At 36.8% G+C, this 27,857-nt stretch overlaps 2 protein-coding genes across 2 annotated transcripts in view; one reads left to right on the forward strand and one right to left on the reverse strand.

The window, feature by feature from the left end:
- The window catches only part of LOC145297829 (mannan-binding lectin serine protease 1-like), a 366,663-nt gene extending 354,245 nt beyond the window's left edge, over window positions 1-12,418 (forward strand). Inside the window, exons 17-18 of the mRNA XM_080144156.1 lie at window positions 1,161-1,387; window positions 11,923-12,418. Of these exons, the coding sequence (XP_080000282.1) occupies window positions 1,161-1,387; window positions 11,923-12,367 (672 nt within the window). The 3' untranslated portion in view covers window positions 12,368-12,418. The remainder of the gene's footprint in view (window positions 1-1,160; window positions 1,388-11,922) is intronic.
- Window positions 12,419-16,717: 4,299 nt separating this feature from the next.
- Window positions 16,718-27,857, reverse strand: part of LOC145297828 (mediator of RNA polymerase II transcription subunit 12-like protein) — a 167,678-nt gene continuing 156,538 nt past the window's right edge. Inside the window, exon 40 of the mRNA XM_080144154.1 lies at window positions 16,718-16,936. Within this exon, the coding sequence (XP_080000280.1) occupies window positions 16,891-16,936 (46 nt within the window). The 3' untranslated portion in view covers window positions 16,718-16,890. The remainder of the gene's footprint in view (window positions 16,937-27,857) is intronic.

Here is a 27,857-nt window from a genome sequence, read left to right on the forward strand (position 1 = left end):
GGATTTATAAATAACCATCTACATTAAAACATTTCGAAGCCTAATAACAAAAAATAGAATGGATTTTAATTGCATATTGATGAACAGCAAATTCCCTAATTTCGTAATAGTCAAAAAAAAAAAAAAAAAAAAGAATTAATATTCCACATCACTAATAAAAAAACTACTTCATTAAATTAAACTATGTTTTAATATTTATAAATGTTGTGTACGCGTTGATTGCTATTTGTTGGTGTTGCTTTTGAGTGTTGCATTTTATTTTATTGCTTTTAATTATAAAGTGATATTTGAATGAAAATTTAAATGTCATCGATATCACCTTTATATATCCCAGAAGGGATACATAAAATAATAATACAGCATGTTCCAAAAATCTTGGCCACATTTCAAGTCCTCACATCTACTTAACAATGTAAAGTAGTACGATGAAAATGGTGCCATTTTAAAGTTAATTGCATTAAATTTTTTTGTAATTTTCTTATTAATTTTTTCTATTTCCTTTCAGATCTTATCCTTAATAGTTTTCGAGATCTTCAATATCAAAATGTCCCTAAAACTTTTGGAACATCCTGCATGGCCTTTCAACCTAATCGTGTCTCCTTTTTATGGTTGCTTTTCCGGCAGCTTACCGGCCCTGTCGGTGGGGCATTAGAATACGCCGACTGCCCCCCCCCCCTGCAGAGGGTAAAAGTCCCTCAATGAGGGTCCTGGATATGACCTTAAACTATATCCAGTGGTGAGGCCCCAGCTTGCGGGCTTTGGGGAGTGTGGAGCTACCCTTTAATTGCTATTGCTCCCAGGTCCACTCTGACCCGGAGTGGTAGTACCTGTTAGGGTCCCAACTATGGGTTAAATAGAAACCGACGTGAAAACAGCAAATATATTCTATTAAAAAATTTTTTCTTCAAAATCTTTGGATTCGGCATTAAATAACCCAAAAAGGGTTGATATGCCGTAAAACAAAAACAACCAACCAACCAACCAACCAACCGGCAGCTTACCATACCTTTTCTTCACGTTAAAAAAAGACTCTGGTGTCTAACTCTGTCCCGTGGGGAGGCATTGGTAAATAGGTACCATAAACTAGGTTAGGTTCTTGATCAACACCATAAATTTAATAAAAAAAATAAATAAATAATAAATTTTTTTTCTAATTTCAGAAAAAGTCATTTTGTGGCGGCACATTGATCAGTCGCAACCATATTGTGACGGCGGCACATTGCATCAGCGTGTTTCCCGGGGTTTTTAATAACACCAACGTGCACATCTACCTCGGCACGCAGAATTGCTCGGGAGTTGGCGGCCTCCAAGTTCAAATGAAATCCATCACGCTGCATCCGTCGTTCAACAAGTCGTCGGTATTCGACAGCGATATCGCAATCGTAGAGTAAGTTTTCTTCTTCTTTTACTTTGTACGAACTAACACTTATCAAGGCTAAAAACCACTCGAGGATAATGGTTGATGAAACGTATGGATTTATAGTTGACTGAAGAATATTACGAGAATTTTTATACTAATGAGTCACCGTTTATCGAGGGTAAAAATAATTCGAGGATAAAGGTTTATAAGATGGAAGTGTAATGATGAAGAATATTACGAGAGGACTATACATCTTAGCCATTAAAAAAAACGGCAAAAGTTATAGCCGTTGACTTAGAATGATTGCTTTATGACAAACTTTTAGTAAATGTGGTATTGTGGTGACTAATGTCTATTAATCCTTGTCCTGCCTTGATAGAGTTCAAAATAGACCGTAGCCTCGTAGGGGATGCCCTTTTCTCTTCGCTGCAACCTCTTTCTCACAGAAGAGATGTTGCGAGTTTGTCTCTGCTTTATCGTTATTTTCATGGCAAGTGCTCGACTGAGCTTCAATCTATGGTTCCCCCCTCGCCAAACTTTCACAAGAAACACTCGTCTATCTGAAACCACTATCAATAATTTCCCCCGCTCTTTATCTGTGCCTAAACCTAAACGTAGATTCCATGAACAAAGCTTCTTTCTTAGAACTGCACGCCTGTGGGATTGTCTTCCGTTTTCCTGCTTTCCAGCTGACTACAATTTGATTGTCTTCAAGTCCAATGTAAACAAGTTTTTGATAAGCCGTTCCACTTAAGTTAATAAATTTACCGAATTTCCATTACTAACGATTACTATATTGTTCAATTGACTACTGTACACTCTTAACCCTTATCCTCGAGTGGTCTCTGGGCCTTGATAAGGTGATGCCTTTGTAAAAAAAAGCTGTGCATCGAACGGATCACATAATACTTAGTTCGATGCACCTTACACAAAGGTCTATGCAAAATTTTATCCAGATCGGCTCAGTAGTTTATGATAAAAGTTGAACGGGCAGTCAAAAAGGCTAGGAGAACTACATACTCAGGAATCACCTCTTATCGAGGCCAAAAGCCATTCGAGGATAATTAAGAAGAGGGACAGATTTTAAGTTGAATGATGAAAAACATTGAGAGGATTGAAAAATGATCAGTAAAAAATAACCAAAATTTTATCACAAGGCATAAATCACTGAAGTTAAGCAACCTGGAATGTGAACAGTATCAGGTGGGTGACAATTTGGGAATAGTAGACGCTGTGTATCATATTTTTTTTTTTTTTTTTTTTTTTTTACAAAGGCATCACCACATTATCAAGGCCCAGAGGCCACTCAAGGATAAGGGTTAAAGAGTGTACAGTAGAAATTGGTCAATATAGTAATCATTAGTAATGAAAATTTGGTAAATTTAATAACTTATATGGAACGGCTCATCAAGAACTTATTTACTTTAGACTTGAACACAACCATATTGTAGTCAGCCGGAAAGCAGGAAAACGGAAGACAATTCCACAGGCGTGCAGTTCTAAGAAAGAAGCTTTGTTCATGGAATCTACGTTTAGGTTTAGGCACAGATAAAGAGTGGGGGAAATTATTGATAGTGTTTACAGCTAGACGAGTGTTTCTTGTGAAAGTTTGGCGAGGGGGGACCATAGATTGAAGCTCAGTTGAACACTTTCCATGAAAATAACGATACATCAGAGACAAACTCGCAACATCTCTTCTGTGAGATAGAGGTTGCAAGGAGGAGAAAAGGACATCTCCTACGAGGCTACGAAGTCTATTTTAAACTCTATCAAGGCAGGACAAGTCCTTTCTAGCAGCTCCTGCCCAGATGTGGCAACAGTATTCCATCCTTGGACGTACCTGGCTCTTATATAGATAGAGAATAGCATCAGCAGTGAGATATCTACTGGATCGATAGAAAGATCCCACCATTTTTCCAGCGGCCTTGGCAACAGATTTGATATACGTGTTCCATTTAAGATCAGGAGTAATGGTCAAGCCAAGAAGCTTGTCAAAACTTGAGGCCTCCTGAAGACGAGAGCCATTCATTTCAATTGATGACAAATGTGGATTAGAATGTTGATGATGTAAAGAGAGAAGCTTGGTTTTAGATGCATTAAAAGTAACCAGCCACTCCTTTCCCCATTGTATTACGCGCTCAAGATCAGAGGAGAGAGAATTGGAGAGAACTTGGTCGTTTACCATGGCCAGGATATATATGCAGCCAGGGGTGGGAGTGCTTGTGAATATCCTAATCCCTGTAAACTTCTTTTTTCAGAAGAAGCTGGCATAACCTTCCCAGGTTCAATATCACATCAGGTATTAGTGGTTCGGTTAGAAATTATACTTAAAGATGACCATGTTGCAGTCCTCAGGGAATCAATTGTGGCAACATGTTTTACAGATAGGGGGTTCTTCGGAAGAAGTTCTGATCATAGAAATTCCGTTTAGAGACACGAATTAGGAAATAGAAAGTTATTTTTCAGCTGTGGTAGGAAGATGCGTTTCTGTTTTAAATGACTTACAAGAAGGGACAATAGATTGAAGCTCAGTTGAGCACCTTTCATAGATAGGACCATATGTATTTTAAGCACCCAAAATAAGTAACGACCGAAAGGGTACTTTTTTTTAGTAAGGCCGTATTTTTTTTACTTTTACTTCCGGTTGTACTTTTATAGTAGTTTTTATTTACAGTTTTTATTTTCTTATTGAAAGGTGCTTGTAAATATAACTACTCGTTTTTTTATTATGTGTTAGCAGCCGAATGCAGATAATGTGCAAAGCTTTTTTTTTTTTAAATTCAAACTTTTTTGAAACTTGATTTCAATATTTTAGCTGAAGTTTTATTAGAACTTTATCTTTAAAACTACTTCTGTATTATTTATCTATTTATTTATTGTCGACTGTTATTCTCATCTAGTTGAGACGGGACACGTGGAGCAGTGGATAGAGGCGTTGAATCTTTACGGTTCCAGGTGAGCATTATCTAAAGATAGTGGTTTCAATCCTACCCAAAGCCGGACAGAGGTTTAGTTGTCCAAAACGTGGTGAGACGACAACTACAGATGACAGTGATTGCTGAGAATGCGATTAGGAAATTCAGCGTTACTATCCCATCGCGGTTAACCACCTGACGAAGGCCAGAGGAATAGTTGGTCGAAACTTCGTGAAACAACTAGATTATGAGGATGTCTGCAAAAAAAAAAAAAATACTCGTTTCAATAAGAATCCAAATTAAATAAATAATGAACTTCTGTATTCATTAAAATAACAGTCTACCCAACCATCCAATTGGCGTTCAATGCAAAATTCAAAATATGATTTTTAAAGATGAGCTGCTTTTAAAACGATGTAGAGAAAGCATAGAACATCATTAAAAAACTGTATCATCAACCCAATTTCCCTTTCACGTTTTTGGACGAAAATGTAAATTTACTTATAATTGCACCCCAAAACTGTTTTATTCAGATTTTTTAGTTGCATTTGTTTCGTAAAAGTTTTTTTTTTTCTCGCTATAATCTTTCATTTTGAAACACAGTGAAAAGGTATGTCTATATTTTTTTGAAAACTAAAACAATTGAAAAAAAAAAAAAAATAGTGAAATCAACTTTACTAAAGTGTATCTTCTAAACTAAGCGTTTTTTTTTTTTTTTTTTTTTTAATAAGGCATTTCAGAAAAAAAAAAACATTATTATGCACTTCCATTTCATGTCGAAATTGGTATAAATTCCAAAAATCACAAAAAATGGTCGAGTAAAAGATATGTTAAAGCTGATTTTCTGAAAAATAGAAAAATATGTTATCGATAAAAAGTAAGATGGCCGAAAAAATAGTCATCGGATTCTACACAACTTAAACAGTAGAACGCAGTTATCTCCCCCTGTTTTCGATCTTCTAAATTTACAGTGAACAATCGCAACTTTGAAAAATCCTGCTTTTACTTATAATTATATTTCTATTTGACGATGTTTCATAATTTTTGGAATTTCTACTAATTTCGACATGACATGTAATTGCGTAATGTTTTTCTCTGAAATGCATTTGTTTAAAAACACATTAAAGTTGCATCAAATAGTGACATGTTTAGAAATAAATAGTTATGAAAAAACAAAACAAAAAAAAAAAACACGAGACTTTTAACAAAGTAAAAATGCTGGTGCTACCAGAACAGGCTATCTGAAGGTATTGGCTTTCTGAGATGAAATGCAGCTAACATTGATGCTTTTTGTTTTTCTACTTCCTTTTGCAAAACTTAATTATGTTTTGCAAAACTTAATTATGTTTTGCAAAACTTAATTATGTTTTTCAAAACCAAAAACCAAAAACAACCACCCATCTTTTCATCCTTTCCCTTCTTCCCAATTCCCCTTTCTTTTTCTATCTCCCTCACTTTCTGATTGGTTTCCTAACTTAAAATGTACAAAACATTAATACTGTAACCCTTTTCCCCTCTCCCATTGCAAAACTCATTCATGTTCTGCAGGGCAGGAAATAAAAACGATAAACTCCACTATAAAACAACCAAACTAAACTTTACAAACTTGCGATTGAAAATACAAAGAGCTTGAAAAAAAAACAGCCTTCTACAAAATAACTGGATGCAACATGAATTCTATTTCCAAAATAACTGGATTCGGCATTAAATAACTCAAAAAGGGTTGATACGCCATAAAACAACCAAACCAAAGTAAAAATAAACTTTACACACAACCATAAACGTTTATTGTGAAAAAAAAAAAAAAAAAAAAAAAAAAAAAAACAATTGAGTGTTAACATTTTTTTGCATAAAAATTTAACATTGACTTTAATTTTGGCAATTAACCTGCTTTCCTCATTTTGCCCTTTAATCCTCACATTTCACAAGCAAAATTTCCGACGAATGAGATTTAACGTTTCTGAATTTTTGAGATGAGGATTGGCTATTTGTATTATTATTCACCGGACTACTGTTCTCATCTTGAGTGTGAAGTTCACAACGTTTTGATTGATATAACCTCCGACCTTCTTCAGGTGTATCTTGTCAAACTCTGGAATGTTTCTGTCGAACTCTGAAATTTGGACAAAATTTTGAGCGGAACCCTTTATTTACTTCATGGGGTAGCGTGCCCTTGTTCCGTCAGCCGTGACTGGATAGAGGTCCTAAGTAATTCGCAAATGTATATTTCGGTCGCCCACACTGAGGAAGGTCGGAGGTTATATCGACCGAAACACTGTGAAAATCACACTCAAGATGAGAACAGTAATCCGATAAATAATAATACAAATGAGATTTAATTGAAGTTTCCATTGACCTGAATCTATTAATCTATTAATCTATCAATCTATTAATCTATCAATCTATTAATCTATCAATCTATTAATCTATAAATCTATAAATCTATAAATCTATCAATCTATCAATCTATTAATCGATAAATCTGACACTTAAGATCCCCCTCCACAATTTTTTGAGTGACCTTGTGCCTAATTAATTTTATTTTGTAAAATTTTCCACAGAAAAAAAAATATATACCTCTTACACTTATCGTTGGCTAATTTTTTCTTTGAAGTAGTATTTTATTTTATTTTACATGGAGGTCACCACTTATCAAGGCCTAGAAGCCACTTGGGGATAAGGGTTATTACATGAACAGTACTTAATGGGATAATATCGTAGTAATCAGTAGTAATGGACATTTGATAAAGTGTCTTACTTAAGGGGGTAGTTTATCAGGAATTTGTTTATGTTAGACTTGAAGACATCCAAGTTGTAGTCAGGTGGGAAAAAGGCAAACGGAAGAGAGTTCCACAGGCGTACACTTCTAAGAAAGAAGCTTTGTTCATTGTTTCGTGAAAGATTGGTGAGGGGGGACCAGAGATTGGAGCTCGGACGAGCACTTTTGGAACAACTCCATACACCAAATGGCCTCATGCCTTGTTTGGGGCGATTTCTATTTAAAACAAAATGATCAGATGTAACCATTTTATTTTCTTTTAAATGTTGGACATTTTCTTAAATTTGTGATGCGTAACAGTGCAGGTTGGACAAATTTCAAGACTTTATACTTACTGAATTATCTTAAATGAAAGTGACATGATTTTAAAGCTAAAATTTAAAAGTTCAACTTGAATATTAATGATTATCTGTATATTGGCATGCTTTTTATATCCTTTATAGTTTTTAAGATATTTGATGTCCAATTTTTTTCATGGCTTCTGGAACACCCTGTATATACCACCAATAGCAATGGCCAACGACACTTTATCTGAGAGTATATCTTTCAAACTCCTTGGCCTAACGTTCACAGGAAACATGAGTTGGAACAATTACATTGAAAGCATTGCCAGAGCCGCTGCAAAGAAGGTAGGCTCTCTCTACCGTGCTAGAAAACTACTAACAATGAGTGATTTTTCTGACAAAGGGAGAAGAAATAGCTGTTTTCTAGGTTGACAGTATTTTGCACGAACAGTTGGCAGAGATGGCGGAAATTTTCTCTTTCTATGCCTATCCTTGTAGCCATGTCACTAGTAAGGGTGCTGGAGGTAAACGTTTTGTCTGGGCTGACGTTATCCGCCTGATAGTCAGGGACCCGAACCTTGGATTAACCACTAAGGAGGCTGTCCTGTCAGCAGGTGCAAAGTACTGGGGCTGCTGTATTGCCATTTGGTGAATGGATTCTGGACTATGCAGTAGCTTCTGGTGGGGCCTCTCGATGCCATACTAGTGGGTAATTATTACGGCTTTACCTTATCATTAGCTACAAATAAAAAAAAAATTCTTCATTTCTTTTTCTCTCTTAGTTTCCCCTCTCCGTCCTGCTCTAAGTAAATCTGACGACCTAGTCCACAAATTCCAAAATTTCATCATGACAAGTTTCAAGAAAAAATACACGATTAAACCCGGTTCTCCAACTTCCAACGTAGACCCCTACTACCATGTCTCCTTCTCCAACATCAGGCGTTTACGTTCTAACCTTCCAGAGGTTGAAACCCAATTACAGGAGACTAAACCAGACCTTTTATTTTTAAGTGAAACTGGCATTGGACAGGCTATTTCCCTAGAAGAGTTCGCAATTAAAGGATACTCTAACTTCTAAATCTGACCCCCAAGATCGCCATGGGCATGGAATATGTGCCTATATTAAAGATAGCTTTCCATGTGGTAGGGACATCTCCAGGGAAGATCCTAACTTACCCTATATGTGCCTCCGGGTTGCTTTAGCTCACACTACGGCATTTATATTTACTCTCTATCGCCCCCATAACAGCGGAGTTACTATCTTTCAAAGCATATCTGAGAAAATTGACCAAGTCCTATCTGCTTATCCTTCAGCTAACATTCACGTATGTGGAGACTTCAATGTTCACAACGTCGAATGGTTGACCCACTCAAACAAGACCGATGATGAGGGGAGGTTCTGTCATGATTTCTCCATTGCCTATGACCTCACTCAGATTGTTCAGGAACCCACCCGTGTGCCCGACAATGACGGCCAGTATGCGAGCCTACTAGTCCTTTTTCTCACAACTTGCCCTGAACTATGTTCAGTTTCTGTTCTGTCGCCTCTTGGATCTTCCGACCACTCTGTTGTATCAATTAAGATAAAAATGAAATGTAATAAGTCCCCAGACGTACCTCTCCATCGTACAGTATATTGATACACTAAGGCTGACTGGGATAGCTTCCATACATTTATATCTGATCTACCTCTGCATTCCATGTTTAAAAAGGATGTGTCCTCTATAGTATTAGACCTGACGGAATGGTTAATTGTAGGTATTGACCGTTTCATACTCTCGAAAAAGTTTCAGCAAAAACCTTATAGCCAGCCATGGTTCTCTCCAGAATGTGCTGCTGCCATTGCGCACAGAAATCACTTTTTCCACTGTTTCCAACGTAATAGATGTATGGAAACTAAAGCCGCTTTCAGGACTGCCAGCAACCATTGTAAGAAAGTAATAAGGAATGCAAGAGAGTTGTATGCTCAATCTGTTAAGTCCAAAGTAGCTGAGCAGCGGTTTGGTTCCCACCAGTTTTGGCAAATAGCAAACAGAATCCTGAACAGAAGCGTGTGCTCCATCCCAACTATCATCAATGGACCTGAGGTAATCTCGTCAGCATCAGATAAAGCCAAACTCTTTGTCAAGAACTTTGCAGCTAATTCTACCCTTTGCGATCAAGGCCGCCAACCCCCAATATTTCCTCCTGTATCAGAAAACACGCTATGTGATATACGTATATCTGTACGTGATGTTGCCAAGCTAATCAAAAACCTTGATTCCTGTAAAGCAACTGGCCCTGACGGTATTCCAATTATAGTACTCAAAAAACTTCAACCTGAACTAGCGCCCATACTTACAAAACTGTTTAAACGTTGTCTTAAGGAGAATAGTTTCCCATATCCCTGGAAAATTTCATCAGTATGCCCTGTATTTAAGAATTCAGGTGATCGCTCATCCCCCTCTCAGTACAGGCCAATAAGTCTCCTGTGCGTCATGAGTAAGTTGCTGGAATCTGTGTTAAATACAGAAGTAATCAACCGTCTCAACAAAAATAACCTTCTTAGTGACACTCAATATGGTTTCCGTTCTGCTAGATCTACAGCAGATGTGCTTACAGTTATATCTCATAGGATTAGCAAATCTCTCGACGGAGGCAACCTTTCTAGGGCAATTGCTGTTGACATATCTAAGGCCTTTGATAGGGTATGGCATAAAGGTTTACTTCATAAGATCTCTAGCTATGGTATTGCTGGAAATGTCTTCTCAATTATTAAATCATTTCTTTCTGATAGGTTCATAAGAGTAGTAGTTGAGGGGCAAAAATCAGAAGCTCACAGTATTAATGCCGGTGTCCCTCAGGGGTCCATCCTGGGCCCAACTCTTTTCCTGATCTACATTACTGACCTTTCAAATCACATCCTTACATCATTTGTAGACATTTATGCTGACGACACTACCATTTATGGTAGCACATCTAAGACAGTAAACGACCAAGTTCTCTCCAATTCTCTCTCCTCTGATCTTGAGCGCGTAGTACAATGGGGTAAGGAGTGGCTGGTTACTTTTAATGCATCTAAAACCAAGCTTCTCTCTTTACATCATCAACATTCTGATCCACATCTGGCATCAATTGAAATGAATGGCTCTCGTCTTCAGGAGGCCTCAAGTTTTGACAAGCTTCTTGGCTTGACCATTACTCCTGATCTTAAATGGAACACGTACATCAAATCTGTTGCCAAGGCCGCTGGAAAAATGGTGGGATCTTTCTATCGATCCGGTAGATATCTCACTGTTGATGCAATTCTCTATCTATATAAGAGCCAGGTACGTCCAAGGATGGAGTACTGTTGCCACATCTGGGCAGGAGCTGCTAGAAAGGACTTGTCCTACCTTGATAGAGTTTAAAATAGACTTCGTAGCCTCGTAGGAGATGTCCTTTTCTCTTCCTTGCAACCTCTATCTCACAGAAGAGATGTTGCGAGTTTGTCTCTGATGTATCGTTATTTTCATGGAAAGTGTTCGACTGAGCTTCAATCTATGGTCCCCCTATGCCAAACTTTCACAAGAAACACTCGTCTAGCTGTAAACACTATCAATAATTCCCCCCACTCTTTATCTGTGCCTAAACCTAAACATAGATTCCATGAACAAAGCTTCTTTCTTAGAACTGCACGCCTGTGGAATTGTCTTCCGTTTTCCTGCTTTCCGGCTGACTACAATATAGTTGTGTTCAAGTCTAACGTAAATAAGTTCTTGATGAGCCGTTCCATATAAGTTATCAAATTTACCAAATTTTCATTACTAATGATTACTATATTGTCCAATTTCTACTGTACACTTTTTAACCCTTATCCTTGAGTGGCCTCTTGGCCTTGATAATGTGGTGATGCCTATGTAAAAAAACAAAAAACACCTGAAAGTATCCTGTACCTCTATAAGACTACCATTTGCCCATGTATGGAGTATTGTTGTCATATTTGGGCTGGTGCATCGGCTACTAGCCTCTCGCTTGTAGACAGGGTTCAAAAGAATCCCATCGACGAAATGTTGCATCCCTCTGTCTGTTCTACAAGTATTTTAATGGTGAATGCTCTGGCGAACTGCAGACACTTGTGCCCCCATGACGTAAACATTCTCGACAAACCCGATAGGAAGCTAAATCTCACCCCCACACACTAGAGATCCCTAGATGTAAAAGATCTTTCTATTCCAGTAGTTTCTTCCCCAAAACCGCTAGACTTTGGAATTCCATTCCGGCCCAACTGTACTGACGTGCAGAAGTCCAAGTGTAACGTGAACAGACACCTTGCTATCCAAATCCCTACATATCCCAGTAGATGTTACCCCTGATAGTACACCAAAGTGGCAATGTGCCTTGTTTGGGGTGAAAATGTAATAAAAAAAATAAATAAATATTACAAATGTCATAAATAAAAAAAAGTACCTTTGTTTGTTAAACTACAATTATGCCTCACATTGTTAAAAAGCACAAAAATATCACCAGATGAGCATTTTCCATAAAAATCAAGTTTACTTGTCCTTGGACGAGTATTCAAGTTTGTCATAATTTATTAAATCTGCGTTGTTTTTCTTTCCTCAGGTTTTATGAAAAACTGCACTTCAGCAAAAACATTCGACCCCTTTGTCTGGTCGACAAGGCTGTCATCGAGGAAGTCGCCTTCTATTCGGGAGTCTACGGAACTGTGGTTGGCTGTGGTCTCACCAGCAACGGGATTTACCCATCCTACCTGAACGAGGTCAAAGTGCCGTATGTCTCGAATGAGAATTGTCGAACGACATTACAATCAGGCCATAACCTTACAGAGAACATGTTTTGTGCTGGTTCAAGGCAAGCCCACCGGGGAGATTCATGTTATGGTGATAGTGGGGGTCCATATGCGGTGCAGTCACCAAGTTCAAACCGATGGATGCTTGTTGGGATTGTGTCATGGGGATATAAGTGTGATCAGCGCGATGCGTACGGATTTTACACGAATGTTGGCCAGTTCTACGATTGGATTATGAGTGTTATCTCGAAAACATGAGAAGGCCAAGACACACATACACACACACACACACACACACACACACACACACATATATATATATACACACAGTGAAAAAAAGAGACTCTCGACGACCATTTTGCATCCGATCTTCGAACCCTGGACCAAACTCTACGAGACATACCGGTTAAACAGAACAATCTGTTTTATTTACTTGAACAAACAAAACGAAACAATTTTATTTACAATTATAAACTTGACAAACAAAGCAAAAGTCATGGAAAGAATGCCGAAAGAGAGAAAAAAAAAAAAAACGGCTCACCCCCCCCTTCTGTCTATGTAAAGATAAAAAAATGGCGCCTTGTTTTGTCTTTGGAGAAAATGTATTAATAGTGTTTGGATTCTCTTTTTGAAGTACTCTTACATCGAGGAAGAACTTATCGCCTCTAATCCAGTTTGAAACCGTGACTACATGTTTAGAAATGAGAAGGATGTTGTAGTTTGCTTGAAGCATTGTGTGTAGTGTGAAAGGAGTTGTTTTTGAAGGCTATATCAATGCTGTTTGTAGGAAACACAGTGGACATGAGTTAGTATATAAAAAATGACAATATTAGAAGAAATTTTCAATAATTTTCAATTACGTTTATTTACCAACACAATGTGTCATACAAGATGGTAGGTGTTGATACCCCAATTTTCGAGAGTAGAATCTCTTCTTCAGCAGGGAAAATAAAAAGAAACATATGCAACTGTCATATAAATATTGTCATTATTCTTTTATATACTAACTCTTGTCCACTTTTTCCTACGAACCGCATTGATATAGCCTTCAAACACAACTCCTTTCATGTTCACGAAGATTTTTGAGATTGATAATCTGAATTATTTGGATCACTGTTTTCATATGGGATATTATTTTCACAACATTTCATATGAAATGTTATTTTCACAACATTTCATATGAAATGTTATTTTCACAACATTTCATATGAAATGTTATTTTCACAACATTTCATATGAGATGTTATTTTCACAACATTTCATATGAAATGTTATTTTCACAACATTTCATATGAAATGTTATTTTCACAACATTTCCGTCGATGTGACATCCGACATTCTGTAGATTTATCTTGTTAAACTTGAGAATCTTTCTGTCCAACTTGAGAATCTGCACGAAACACTTTATTTAATTTAATTAATTTGCAATTCTATTCTTCGTATCACCGCACTGAGGATTCAACCCTCAACTTCCAGAAGAGTTTAACTTACAACTGAATATACCAAGTACTTTATCCACTCCGGCACGGGTTCTTGCAGACAATTCGAGTATGAATTTTGTGAGCCTTAAATCCATTTTCCTTTTTACATGTACGATCTTCTATATATATATATATATATTTACATATATATATATTTACATATTATAGACGTAATTAGACTTGGAGTCTAAAGAGTAGAGTTTATTTTAATGTATTAGTAAATATATTAATACTTTTCAAAGACAGGTATAGGTATCCTAGAGCTATTTTAATATTGAGTAAAACGATTCATAAGTTTTGAATTGAAAACAATAAAACAATGATGGAAACCATTTCCCTTATAAGTAAAAGAAATAAGCTAAAGTATTTCACCTATATCGCATCATTGCAAAGTATTTTTAAGACACACACATATATATATAAACTTATATTTTTTGGAGGGAATTACACTTGCAGTCTAAAGAGGAGTTTTAATGCATTAGTAATTATTTAAAAGAAAACAGTGCACTTGTAGATATATAATCAGCTCAATAGGTATAGATATCCTAGAGCTCTATTAATATTGAGTAAAACGATTCATAATTGTGAATTAAAAATCAGTTTCAAAAGGAAAAACAAACAAAATCAACTCGATTGTACGATCGTTTCGGAAACGATGTTCATTTTATTGAAATTCAATTTTAACCGTTTTACTCAATATATATATATATACATATATATATTATCAGATTTGTTTTCTCCATGATAAAAGCGTTAAATATAAATTCAAAATGTCAGTTTAGGAAGCCAATTCTATGCAGATTTTTAAAAATAAACAAGCATTTATTTGTTTATAAATCAAACTTTTCGAGATTATATGTTTACTATTTATGACTATTTCATTTCTATGATTTAGTAAGTTTGTTTTTATATGTTTAAACTTTAAATTTTTTAGTTTCTCTTTCAAACATGATATGCATAATGTAGCTGGGGTTCTATAAATATGTCTGCGCTTAAAAAATATTTTTATTTGGTGTTTCTAATTTGAATGTGGTTAAGTGAAGCACGGGAGACTAATCATTTGAAGTTCGATAAAAATGAAATAATGTTTGATTTTGAAACAAGTAGTAGTAGTAGTAGTAATAATAATAATAATAATAGTGATAATGGTAACAATAATGATAGTAATAATAAAATCTGAGGATACTTGTTGTCACTTAGCTTCCAGGGAACACCACAGGCTACATTCAATGAGATCTTTGATAACCTGTGTGAAAGCTCCTTGTGAGCCAATAATAATAATAACAATAATGATAATAATAATTATAATAATAATAATAAATCGTTTTAAGATACGAAAAGAATATTTGAAAAGAAAATTCTAAACCAATTCCGTTCATTTTGTTTCTCCATATAAAGACTTCATCAAAACGGAACCATTTTTGAATTGAAAATAAAACCAATTAAAATAAAATGGCTTCGGATGTATGCGTGTATGTATGTGTCTGTATATAGAAATAAATATGCTTGTCTGGTTAGCTTGAATGCGGATGCCAAATCTTTGTTTTGTCTCCCACCTTCCCTCCCCCCCTTGAAGAGGGGGGGGACGAGTCATTGATAAAGCTTGTAATGTTTTGTTTATTGCCCAAATACACTGACGTCTTGCCGATTCAGCTATCCCCCTTTTTTGTGTCCCCTTTTTTTGTGTCCCCTTTTTTGTGTCCCCCTTTTTTTTCTGTGTCCCCTTTTTTTCTAGCTGACAGGTGGGAAAAATGTTACTCAATTAATTTAACCATTTTTTTTTTCTGGGTGGACAGTGGCGACTCGTTCGCAGATACTGAAGGACTGAAACACCCTTTATGGTGCAACTCCAGAGTTCAACCTAATTAAACAAAAATAAAACCTTTATGATGTATATACCCGTCACAGAATGAAAATGTCACACTCCAAAATCACATAAAGTAATTTTTAACTAAGATAATCAAATTTTATGAGAAAGTGTGAACGCTGTCTTGATTCGCCATATTTAATAAAGAAAGACAACTCATTTAGAACAACAGAGATCAAAAACAGCCTTGTAATGGCTACGATTTACCATTAAAATCGCTAAAAATCGTAAAAAAAAAGTAATTTTCTATATTAAAAAGAATTATTTGGTCAATTTACGTGATTTTTTGGAATATGATATTTTTGTTCTGTGAAAGGTATGTCCATCATAAAGATTTTTCTGTATATTTTAAAATTAGTTTGACCTATGAAATTGTACCCCTTTATTTATTTTAATCCATGTTTGAAGTAGCCTTTAAAAAAAAAAAAGAAGGAAATGCTTATTTATCGTTGAAGGCTGCTCCCGTATTGCATTGTATTTCCGAATTATATTTTTGATCTTTTGATTTTCACGTTTGCTTATCGAAAATTTTAATTTTTTGATGAAAAAGAAATTTTAAAGTTTTGTCTCAATTTTACTAATTGAAGATGTTTTATTTATTAACTCCATGGCATTAATTCTTCAGATGTTTTCAACTAAAACTGTTTAAAAATAAAATACGAATCTGATATTTACACCAACAGTAAAATAAAATTTAACTAATTTGTTTGGTTTTAACTTTTTATTTTTTAATCATTAATTAACGTTTTTTTTTTATTTTTTATTTTGCATTATTACAGCATTACAAACAGGTGAAAATCACAGTTGCATTAAAGTTCAATTGATAGGAATACTTTTTTGATTTTTTTATTTTGCATTATTACAGCATTACAAACAGGTGAAAATCACAGTTGCATTAAAGTTCAGTTGATAGGAATACTTTTTTGATTTTTTTATTTTGCATTATTACAGCATTACAAACAGGTGAAAATCACAGTTGCATTAAAGTTCAATTGATAGGAATACTTTTTTGATTTTTTTATTTTGCATTATTACAGCATTACAAACAGGTGAAAATCACAGTTGCATTAAAGTTCAATTGATAGGAATACTTTTTTGATTTTTTTATTTTGCATTATTACAGCATTACAAACAGGTGAAAATCACAGTTGCATTAAAGTTCAGTTGATAGGAATACTTTTTTTATTTTTTTATTTTGCATTATTACAGCATTACAAACAGGTGAAAATCACAGTTGCATTAAAGTTCAATTGATAGGAATACTTTTTTGATTTTTTTATTTTGCATTATTACAGCATTACAAACAGGTGAAAATCACAGTTGCATTAAAGTTCAGTTGATAGGAATACTTTTTTGATTTTTTTATTAGATGAAGCCTGACTGTTTGTATTACTTGTTTGGATCGGATTATTGTTCTCATTTTGTGCAACGTTTCAGTTGGTGTAGCCTCCGATCTTCGTCAGATATGTTGTTCGCCATCTTAGAAAAGAAAGGAGAAAAATTACTGACTCCATAAATGGTTTTGTATTCTTGGAGTTGTTTTTGTTTTGTTCACCATAATTTCGTATGTGTGAAAAAAAAAAATTGGAGGACCAAGAGAAGTAACTTTAATAAAGTTTGACACGATTATCTCTCTTTTACCGCTGAAATTTTACAGCCGGGGGTTGTACAATTTTTGTTTTCATTTATAATTAGAGGTTTTCATATACTGTTGATCTTTATGCTTGGTCTGCTTAATAATTTCTTTTACAGGTGTGAATATTTTTCTAGCATGATAGAAGGAGCCAACTTTCTGTGCAGCAGCCTTGACAATGTTTTCTGTGTATTTGTTCAAATTCGTGTTACAAGTATAGAAAAGTAAAATAAAAATCGGAAACTGCAGCAGAAGAGAAAGAAAAAAAAAGAAAAGTATTAAATGCTTGTAAAAGTCATATAAACTCCGAGTAATGATAGTAAAATATCCTATTTCGATACTTGTACAGTTTAATAAAGACATTAAAAAATGAAAATATCGAAAAAAAAGTTATATTGTATATATCCGTTTTGGACTGAAGATCTCCAAAAAAAAAATTTCACTTAATTTGATCGAGTAGTTTTTTTTTTTTTTTTTTTTTTACAGCGGGAAAACACGTTTTTATGGTAGCACGTTGAAGGCAGACATCTTGGATTGTTTAAAAATTTTTGTTTAGATTTTAGAAACGCCACGGGGAGATAACTCAGTTTAAAGCGCCGACACTCCCTCCCCATCTTTATTACTAGGTTTTCTTCCTAAAAATCGAACCTTTTGTTCGGTATCATAACAAATTGGTTTTTCGCTGTAAAAAAAACAAAAAACAAAAACTACTTGATGAAATTAAGTGAAATTTTTTTTTCAGAGAACTTCATTCCATAACGGATACGTACAATTTAAACTTTTTTCGATATTTTCATTTTTTAATGTCTTGATTAAACTGTACAAGTACCCCTGTTTCTTCCAAAAGAATGACCTTCTTGATTATCATAAAATAAAAAGGAAGAGAGATATTGCCACTTTTCGAGGATTTTCCAAATAGAATTTGGCAATAAAATCAAAGTATAATGTACCTCTATATGGCCACCATTCGCCCATGTATGGAGTATTGCTGTCAGATTTGGCTGGTGCATCTGCTATTAGTCTCTTCCTCCTCCTGGACAGGGTTCAAAAGAGAATCACCAATCTGGTAGGTCCTGAGCTGTCATTTAAGCTTCAGCCTCTGTCTTATCGACGAGATATTGCATCCCTCTGCCTGTTCTACAAGTATTTTAATGGTGAATGCTTTGACGAACTAAAAGCACTGGTACCCCCCCTCCCGATTTAAATACCTCCGTCGAACCCGACAAGCAGCTAAACCTCACCCCTACACAGTAGAGATCCCTAGGTGTAAGAAAGTCTTCTACTCCAATAGTTTCTTCCGCAGAACTGCTAAACTTTGGAATTCCCTTCTGGGATTCTGCTTTCCCAACTGTACTGACATGCAGAAGTTCAAGTGTAATGTGAACAGACACCTTGCTACTCATCTCTTTTCATAATATTCCTGCAACTTATGTCCCCGATAGTAGACCCGTCTTTAAAGTGGCACTGTGCCTTTTTTGGGGTGAAAGTTGAATAAGAAAAAAAATAGAAAAAATAAATTGGTTTTCTAAAGGATTTGGGAAAGTTAATTATTCGGTAGTAAAATCACCTTTCAAGGATCAATCAGAATTATGTCTCTCGTTCTGTTAATGACTATCGAAACAAGGATAGACAATAACAGATTGTTATTCAATTATTGACAGACCAAAACAGAAGTGCTAGATGTATAGACATGGTGACGTATGTTTGAAAGCAGAGGTGTGCACATTCCAAATAAAGTTGATCTACATTCTTGTATCCCATAAAAAATTACCAAATTGTAATTAAATAAAAATAAAATTGTAATTAAATGAAAAGAAAGAACTGTTTGCATTCCAAAGTCAGAAATTATGAATTGCACAATGCAAAATAAAAAAAAAGAATGTGATATATTGATGTTTACAATTCCAGGAATGCCGATTTGTGACTATATCAGAGAAAAATAAGGAGAGAAAACTGGCAAAGGTGATTGTGATCTTGACAACTCTTCACCAGCGAGCCACACATCAATCAACTACTTACAACGACCGTCTCTCTCAACGAACAAGAAGTTTAATTGTAAATAAAACTTATACTTTGAAATTCGTCTCCTCAAAAACTTCTGATTTTCCCGATTCCAATTAATTGTCCCAACATTAGTGATTATTGGAGAATGTTGCTTTGCTTAGTGTTTGTTTTATAGGTTCTAACCCGCACTGCTATGAAGAAGGTCAGCCAAAAACATTGACAACAATGTTGTTGCTGAGCATCATTCATCCATTTCGAATGACTCGGATGATTATTTGTGCATTCATGCTCAAATCTAATATATAAAAGTATCTGTGTGTGTCTGTGCGTTCATATCCCATGAAAAATCATTGGCAAATTACTACATAACTGTAGAAAAATCATTGGCAAATTATTACATAACTGTAGAAAAATCACTATAAATGCTGACCCTCCCTAAATCTGCTTCCGTTGATCCCTAAAAAGAATTAATATTACAGTGTGCCTACATGACTAAGTCTCTGATAGTGTGGACACAGCACTTTCATTAGATCCGAGTGTATCCAACGATTTTGATGTCCATCACAAACTACAAAGATGCAGCTGATAAAAAAGCACTTCATCTTTTTCTGCTGCACATCACCTTTTGCGACCAGCCTCCCAGATAATGAAAATTAGCAAGTGAAAACGTAGAATTTTACTATTTAGTTTGTCAGGAGTTTTTATGTTGAGGGGACACAAGTGTTACGAGTTCATCAGAGCACATGGTACTGAAGTACTTGCAAAACAAGCGGACACGAATACAACATTGTGGTTACGAGACAAGGGTTATAGTTTTGCGAACCTATTAGATTGAAGATTCTTTTTTGAACACAGGGAGATTAGTGATTGATGCACCGGACTAGACATGGCAACAATATTCCATGCATGAGAAAATAGGGATTTTGAGATATTGGATGCAGGTGTAAAGCATTTTCTAGCATTGTAGAGGTGTTAGGGGGGAGGCAAGGTGCGAATGAACTCAAAATCCGGGCCATCAAAAATGAAACCGGGAATTGGATGACCTGGTCCTATGATGCAAGTTGTTTTATGGGTCAGGCTGTTGAATGGAGCAAAGTTCAAACGAACTTAAACCCTAACTGACAAAAATGAAACCCGGGAATGAGATGACGTAATTCGGCCGCAGGTAAGACCAAAAGCAAACACCGAGATGGTTAGAATATGATGTAAATTGGTTAATGGGTTACGAGGTCGAAAATCCATAAAAGAGATATGGTAAACAAAAAACAGGTAGAGACGCGGAGAGAGAAACGAGGCACAGACGACGAGAAACTGCCTGTCACGTTCGCAAACACACCTCCACCTCTTCACTCCACCGCTGCATTGTGTATATATGAATGTTGTCAAATAAACTAAGTTTGTTTATAACAAGTATCTCGTTATTTATTGATAAATGAACAGGGTAATTCCAATCAGAGACGCTTACAACAAGCATATGTGTATAAATGTCAAACAAACTATCTCTACCGAGATATTCAAAAATCTTGTGTAGTTAAATTATAGGCTTGATGCTAATGCAATAGAATGTACCCTGGTTCTAAATGAAACACTAAGACAAACAACAACAAAACATAATAGACGTCATGTTCATACCACCCAGTATATAACAGAGGGAAGTTACTTTCTTTGCAGCGGTCTTGGCAATATCTTCTATTTGTTTGTTCCGATTTATGTTGCCTGTGAACGTTAATGTAACCTTGCATTTGAACATTATTCAATAATATTGTGTCGAATTTTTCTTTGCTAGACTATAAAAGTCTAGCAAAGAAAAATTAGACATTTTTTTGTTGTTGAAAAATTATTTATTTCCGGTCGTTTCAACATTAAGCCTCTGACATGTATTTCCAAAGTAAACAGAATATGGTCGCATTCCTGTTTATCTCTTTCTGTGTCAATTAACAGTTTCTTAGTCTACAGCTATAACCAATCATTATGTGTGTAATTTTTTCTCCTTGAAAAACCTCATCAGTATGTCTTGTATTTAAAAACTAGCCTGGGTGCTTGGAGGTGTGTATTGAGCTAAAAAAATATAAAAATAAATAAATAAAAAAGTGATTGTATGCAGGCTCGAACCTATTCTGCAAAGGAAGAAAAGAATGTGAAAAAAAAAGAAAACAAAAAGTGATGTCTTTGCTGTTGCATTGATCGCCAAACCGGAAATGGTGAAGTAGAAAAGTGCTTAGTTGAGAGTGAAGAACCCAATGTTTTTAGCCAATTTTTCGGTATTTTTTGTCCGGGCTTCAAAACAATACCAATCACATGAAAATCTGTCGCCTCTATCAAAAGTTTTAGACAGATAAACATACATTTAAACAGACAGGTGAAATTTATATTATAGATTAAGGTAATTGGTCATCTCTCTCTCCCAGTACAGACCAATAAGTTAATGATCTTCCAAATCAAAGCTTAAGATTATTCGTAAACATTTATGCTGACAACACTACCATCTATAGCAACACTACAAAGGCCGTGACCAAGTTCTCTCTGATCTTGAGCACGTGGTGCAATGAAGGCGCGGCTGATTTCCAAGCTCCTATCTTTATATCATCAACGCTCTGATCCCCGTCTGACATCAATCGAAATAATTGGCTCTCGTCTTGGGGAGGCTCCATGTTTTGACAAGCTTCTTGGTCTTACCATTACTCCTGATCTGAGATGGAAGACGTACATCAAATCTGTTGCCAAGGTGGCTGGAAAAATGGGGGGATCATTCTACCACTCCAGTTGATATCTCATTGCTGATGTAATTCTCTACCTGTATAAGAGTCACGTACGTCCTAGGATGAAGTACTATTGCCACATCTAGGCAGGAGCTGCCAGAGGCACCTTTCCTGCCTTGACAGAGTTTAAGACTTTGTAGCCCAGTAGGGGATGCCCTTTTCTCTTCCCTACAAGCTCCTTCTCACTGAAGAGATGTTGCAAGCCCTTTTTTTTTTTTTTTTTTTTTTTTTATATTCAATTTTCACCCCAAGCAAGGCACAGTGCCACTTTGAAGCAGGGGGCTACTACCAGGGACTTAATTAGTGGGGTCATTACGAAGGGAGATGAGTAGAAAGATGTTTCTTAACATTACACTTGAACTTCTGCATATCATTGCAGTTGGGAAAGCAGAATCCTGGAAAGGAATTCCAAAGACCCGCAGTTCTGGGGAAGAAACTATTGGAGTAAAAGGCTTTCTTGCACCTAGGGATCTCTACTGTAAAGGGATGAGACTTAGTAGCTTGTCGGGTTTGTCGGAGGTAGTTACATCGGGGAGGTACAAGTGTTTGCAGTTCGTCAGAGCATTCACCATTAAAGTATTTGTAGAACAGGCAGAGGGATGCAACATCTCGTCGATGGGACAGAGGCTGAAGCCTAGGTGACAGTTCAGGACCTATCAGGTTGGCGACTCTTTTGAACCCTGTCCAGGAGCGAGAGACAAGCAGCAGATGCACCAGCCCAGATGTGACAACAGTACTCCATACATGGGCGAATGGTTGCCTTATAGAGGTATAGGATACTGTCAGCCATAAGTAGTTTTCTAGCATGGTAGAGGGAGCCAACCTTCCTTGCAGCAGCCTTGGCAATGCTCTCAATGTATCTATTCCAGTTCATATTCCCTGTAAACGTTAGGCCAAGGAGTTTAAAAGAAGTACTTTCAGGCAATGTGTTCTTGGCCATTGCTATTAGTGGTAGAGAAGGTTTCTTGTAGTTATTGAAGGAAACAAGCTTAGTCTTAGCAGCATTGAATGTGACCAACCATTTTTGTCCCCATTCCACTACAGATTGGAGGTCATCCTCTAGTGTTTCTACCATTTCCTTGGATATGTGTTCATTTGTTTTCCCCTCATATCTGTTATAGAGAGTGGTGTCATCGGCAAATATACCCATCTCCGAAACAATTTTATCAGGGAGATCATTTATGAATATCAGGAATAATAGAGGCCCAATGATAGACCCCTGAGGTACTCCCGCATTTATGTCATATTGTTTAGATGTACGACCGTCGAGGACAACTTGGATTTTTCTATTACTTAAGAAGGATTTAATTACATTATGAACTCTTCCAGTGATTCCATATGATCTAATTTTCCTTAGAAGACCATTGTGCCATACCCTGTCAAAAGCCTTAGATATATCAAGGGCTACTGCTCTACCCTCCCGTTTTATCCAATGAACAGTATATACGTTCAGAAACTACAGTTAAGATATCTGCTGTTGAACGGGCTTGCCTGAATCCATATTGTTTGTCAGTCAGGAGTTTAGCAGCTGTTAGGTGCTGGACTAGGGCTTGATTAACTAAGGACTCAAATATTTTGGCGAAAAGCGGGAGGAGGCTAATGGGGCGATAATTTAGTGGGTCAGTTCTTTCACCAGAATTCTTGAAGACTGGTACTACAGAGGCGGTTTTCCAGCAGTCGGGAAAGCAAGATTCGTTAAAGCATTTATTGTAAAGTTTGGAGAGAACTGGAGCAACCTCGGCAGGAGCATTTTTTTAATAGCACAGACGGGATGAGATCTGGTCCACATGCTTTTGAGGTGTCTAGGTTTTTTATAATAGCATGTACCTGAGCAGGGGTGATTTTCAAATCGTCTAGTGTGGCGTCTGTTTGCAGAGGAAAATCAGGGAGTGAGTGGTGTACCGAGTTCAGTGTGGAGTTTGAGGCAAACCGACTGGCAAGCAGATTAGCCTTGTCAGTTGCCGTGCAAGCAACCTCATGATTGTTTGATAGTGGAGGAATAGTTGACTGTCCATTATTTACTACGCTGTTGTAGATTTTCCAAAAATCCCGGGTTCCTAATTTCTGTGCTTCGATGCGTTTTCTGGTGGTTTCAGAGTAATCTGTCTTAACTGTCTCTATCACTCTCTTACAATTATTTCTAGCTTCTATAAACTTCTGTTTATTTGAGCTGGACTTATGTCGGTTGAATCTGCGGAACGCATGCTGCCTTTGACAAATGGCAGCTGCACAAGCAGAAGTAAACCATTGGGGAGAGTGGGGCTTGCTATAGAATTTCCGTGCGGGAACATGTGCTTCAATTGCAGTTTTGAACCATTCAGATGTCTCATTTGCACACTGTTCTGCTGGAAGAGTAAAGATATTTTGCCATGGGGCGTCTCTGATGAGCTCTCTGATGGCTTCCCAATCAGCCTTTTTGTAATACCTCGTTGTTTTGAGTAGTGGGTCTTCAGTTTTAGGGCGAGAATTTAGGCTGATTTCTACCATTATCACAGCGTGATCAGCATTCCCGAGTGGGCTGTGGTCATTTGTTGTACAATCATCAGGAACCGTTGTCAGAAAGAGATCTAGAAGTGAGGCATGTTGATCGTGCTGGTCTGGGAAACGTGTCGGAAATGTAACCAACTGAGATAGGGAATGGGATATAGAGAAGCTATGTGTTGTGCTACCAGCTACGTCTGTGTGATTAGAGAATCCTAGCCAGTTACTGTGGTGGACATTGAAGTCTGTCTCTGTTTTATCATTTTCATAGCAAGTGCTCGCCTGAGCTCCAATCTATGGTCCTCCTGGCCACTCTTTCACAAGAAACACTCATCTAGTTTAAACCACTATTAATAATTTCCCCCAGTTTTTATCGGTGCCTAAAATTCCATGAACAAAGTTTCTTTCTTAGAACTGCACGTCAAATTTCCACTACTAATGATTATTTCAATATTGTCCCATTGACTACTGTACACGCTTTAGCCCTTATCCTCGAGTGGTCTCAAGGCCTTGATAAGTAATGAGTCCTTTGTAAAAAAAAAAAAAAAAAAAAAAAAAAATGTTTGACGGTTCACGGTCGTTCGACATCTTGCAAAAGGTTCAGAGTATTGACGAGTCCCACACCTTGTTCAGAGTGTCTTTCGCGCCGACATGCACTTTCTCTCCTCTTTTTTCTTTCGATTCCAATGTCTATATATCCATTGATTTCTGTGACGTCACACTCACACCACGGCTTGGTTATTTGCATTTGTTATTTTATTGCTTGTAGCTGAACTGTAGGGTTGAGGTAGATAATGCAAAAATTAAGATGAATTCCCAAACCGGAGAAGGTCAGTGAAATAAGAAAATCCTCATGTTACGTTGAGATGTGAAGGGGCGAGATTTTGCTGCATGTTGGGTTAGTCAGGGGTATTTACATTGAGGGGTACAAGTTCTAATTAACGAGAGCACATTCCGTGGTGATGTGACAGGGGTTGGAGTTTGATTGACACTGCTGGACTTGTTAGATTTTACTCTTTTTTGAACCATGTCCAATAGATGGAGCAGCAGCAGCCTTGGCAATGTGTTCTATGTATTTATTCCAATTTGGGTTCGTGCATCTGCTACTTGTCCCTCACTCCTAGACAAGGTTCAAAAGAGTTGCCAACCTGATAGGTCCTGAACTGTCACCTAAGGCTTCGACCTCCGTTTCATCGACGAAATGCTGCATTCCTCTGCCTGTTCTACAAATATTTTAATGACAGATGCTCAGACGAACTACAAGCCCTTGTACCACCCCCTCAACGTAAACAGCCCCGACAAACCCAACAAGCAGCAAAATCCCACCTCTACACAGTAGAAATCACCAGATGCCAAAAAGCCTTCTACTCACAGTTTCTTCCCCAGAACTGCTAGATTTCGGAATTCCTGCTTTCCAGACTGTACTGACATGCAGAAGCAAGTGTAATGTGAACAGACATCTTGCTGCTCAACACCCTACATAGTATCCCTGCAACTTATGTTCCAGATATTAGCCCCCTACATTAAAGTGGAACAGTGCCTTGCTTAAGGGTGAAAATGAAAAAAAAAAAAAAATTCTTGTTACCTGTGAATGTTAGGCCGAGGAGTTTAAATGATGAACTCTCAGCTAGATTGTTATTGATGACAGCTGAATTTCAGTGTCAACAACAATAATGGTTGGTTCAGAGTAGCCAATGAAAAAATACAAAAATCAGGACGAATCCCCAAACCGGACGAGGCCACGGCTACATTGCGTGGCGAGGATAGTGAAAAAAAGAAAATCTTTAAACAATTCCAATCAGTTTCAACAAAGTCAAAATTAAACAATATAAGATGCTGAACGTGTATGCAGAAGGAAAGAGGCAGGAAGTCATTCTTTGATGAAATAAAAATCATTCAATTCCATCATAACAAAATTTTGAACATTTTCAATTTTTCGACAAAACTAGAAGAGAAAAAAAAGGCAAGAAAAGAAAGAGGAACAAATAGGAAAAGACAAAGAACAGCCTCCTTAGGGATTAATCCAAGGTTTGAGTCCCTGAATATCAGGCAGATAACATCAGTCAGTTAAAACGTTTACCACCAGCACCCTTATTAGTGACATGGCCATGAAGATAAAATAGAAAATTTCTGACATCTCAAGCGACTGCACATGCAAAAGGTCTGCCGACTAAGCGTACAGCTTTTTATTTTTCCTTTGTCAGAAATAGTACTCATGATGAGGACTGAGGGACAAATTAAGAGAAGCGAGAGTTACAGCGGCTGCTGAGAACACATCCACAAAGTGTTGTCTACTCTCCGTAAAGAAAAAAAACAAAAGAAAACAAAGTATAGTATTTAATATAAATTTAGTTCAACTTTGGGGGGGGGGGGGAATGATAGGTTCTCTTCTCACGAGCTGGAAAAAAGAATGTATGAAATAAACTTTATTTCCTAATAAATAGCATAAGAGAAAAGACAAGAAAAAAAAAATAGGAAAAAAGAGAGAAAGAAAAGAGAATTTTTTTTTTTCAGTTGAATGATGGAACAGTCCTATGAAAGGATTAAGAACATGTTATAGTCTGCAGAGAAACATTCCAGTTCTTTCAAGTTCACCATGTCCCAAACATTGGCCGAGCAGGCATGCCAACCTAAGGCTGCTTCTGTTATGAGTGCGAGCCATCAGTGGTTCCAACGACAGGCCCTTTAAACATCGGGGCTCAGAATTAGGTCAGCGTACTGTTTTACTATCCTGAGTTAAGTTTTGAGTTGGTCACTGATGTTTCTTCCAGCCTTGTGGCAGTACTGGATTGATGACTTCATGGATGAAGGCACTTGAGTGTTGTTGAAAAACGTGGTCGAAACAGTGGAGGTGTTAGGTAAGGAGAGATTTTGGAGGGAGTTAACCTCAAGCGAGTGCAAATTATACTGTTGGGGATAAACTGTTGCCAGCGAACACAGAGGATGTTGCGAAGGCAGTCATGGTCAAATACCCCCAGTTTGTGTCGGTCACTTGCTCGCATAGGCCAACTCTTGCAGCCATAAAGGACAATGGTGCGGATGAAAGCCTTAAAGATGCTGACTTATTTCTTTTCGAAACAAGAGTCATGATCGAAGTCGACAGAAGGCGATACAAGCAATGCTGCTGTGATTGAGAATATCTTTTTCCTCTTGACCTGTTGCGGTGATGACAGAGCCAAAATATTTGAACTGATCGACCTCTTCAAGGGTTTTTGCGTTGAGAACAAATAAAAAACAACCGGTTTGGAAGAAAGCCTGCTTTCAATAACTTTCTCTTGGTGTTTATCTTCATGCTAATTGTTGAGACGTATGATTGAATCTTGTCAATGACCAATTGAATGTCAGCAAAGGTTTCACCGAATATAGCAATATCATCAGCATAGTAATTGTCTGTATTTTTGAGATGAGGTGTTTTCATTGATTGAGATTGTCGGACTGACTTCCTCATCTTGGTTGTTATAGTCACAACGTTTCGGCCATTTTGCCCTCCGGCCTTCATCAGGTGTTTTGTTTTGGTACCCCC

This window comes from Euprymna scolopes, chromosome 18, assembly GCF_053919585.1.
Source record: "Euprymna scolopes isolate OS-2025 chromosome 18, ASM5391958v1, whole genome shotgun sequence".
Lineage (NCBI taxonomy): Eukaryota > Metazoa > Mollusca > Cephalopoda > Sepiida > Sepiolidae > Euprymna > Euprymna scolopes.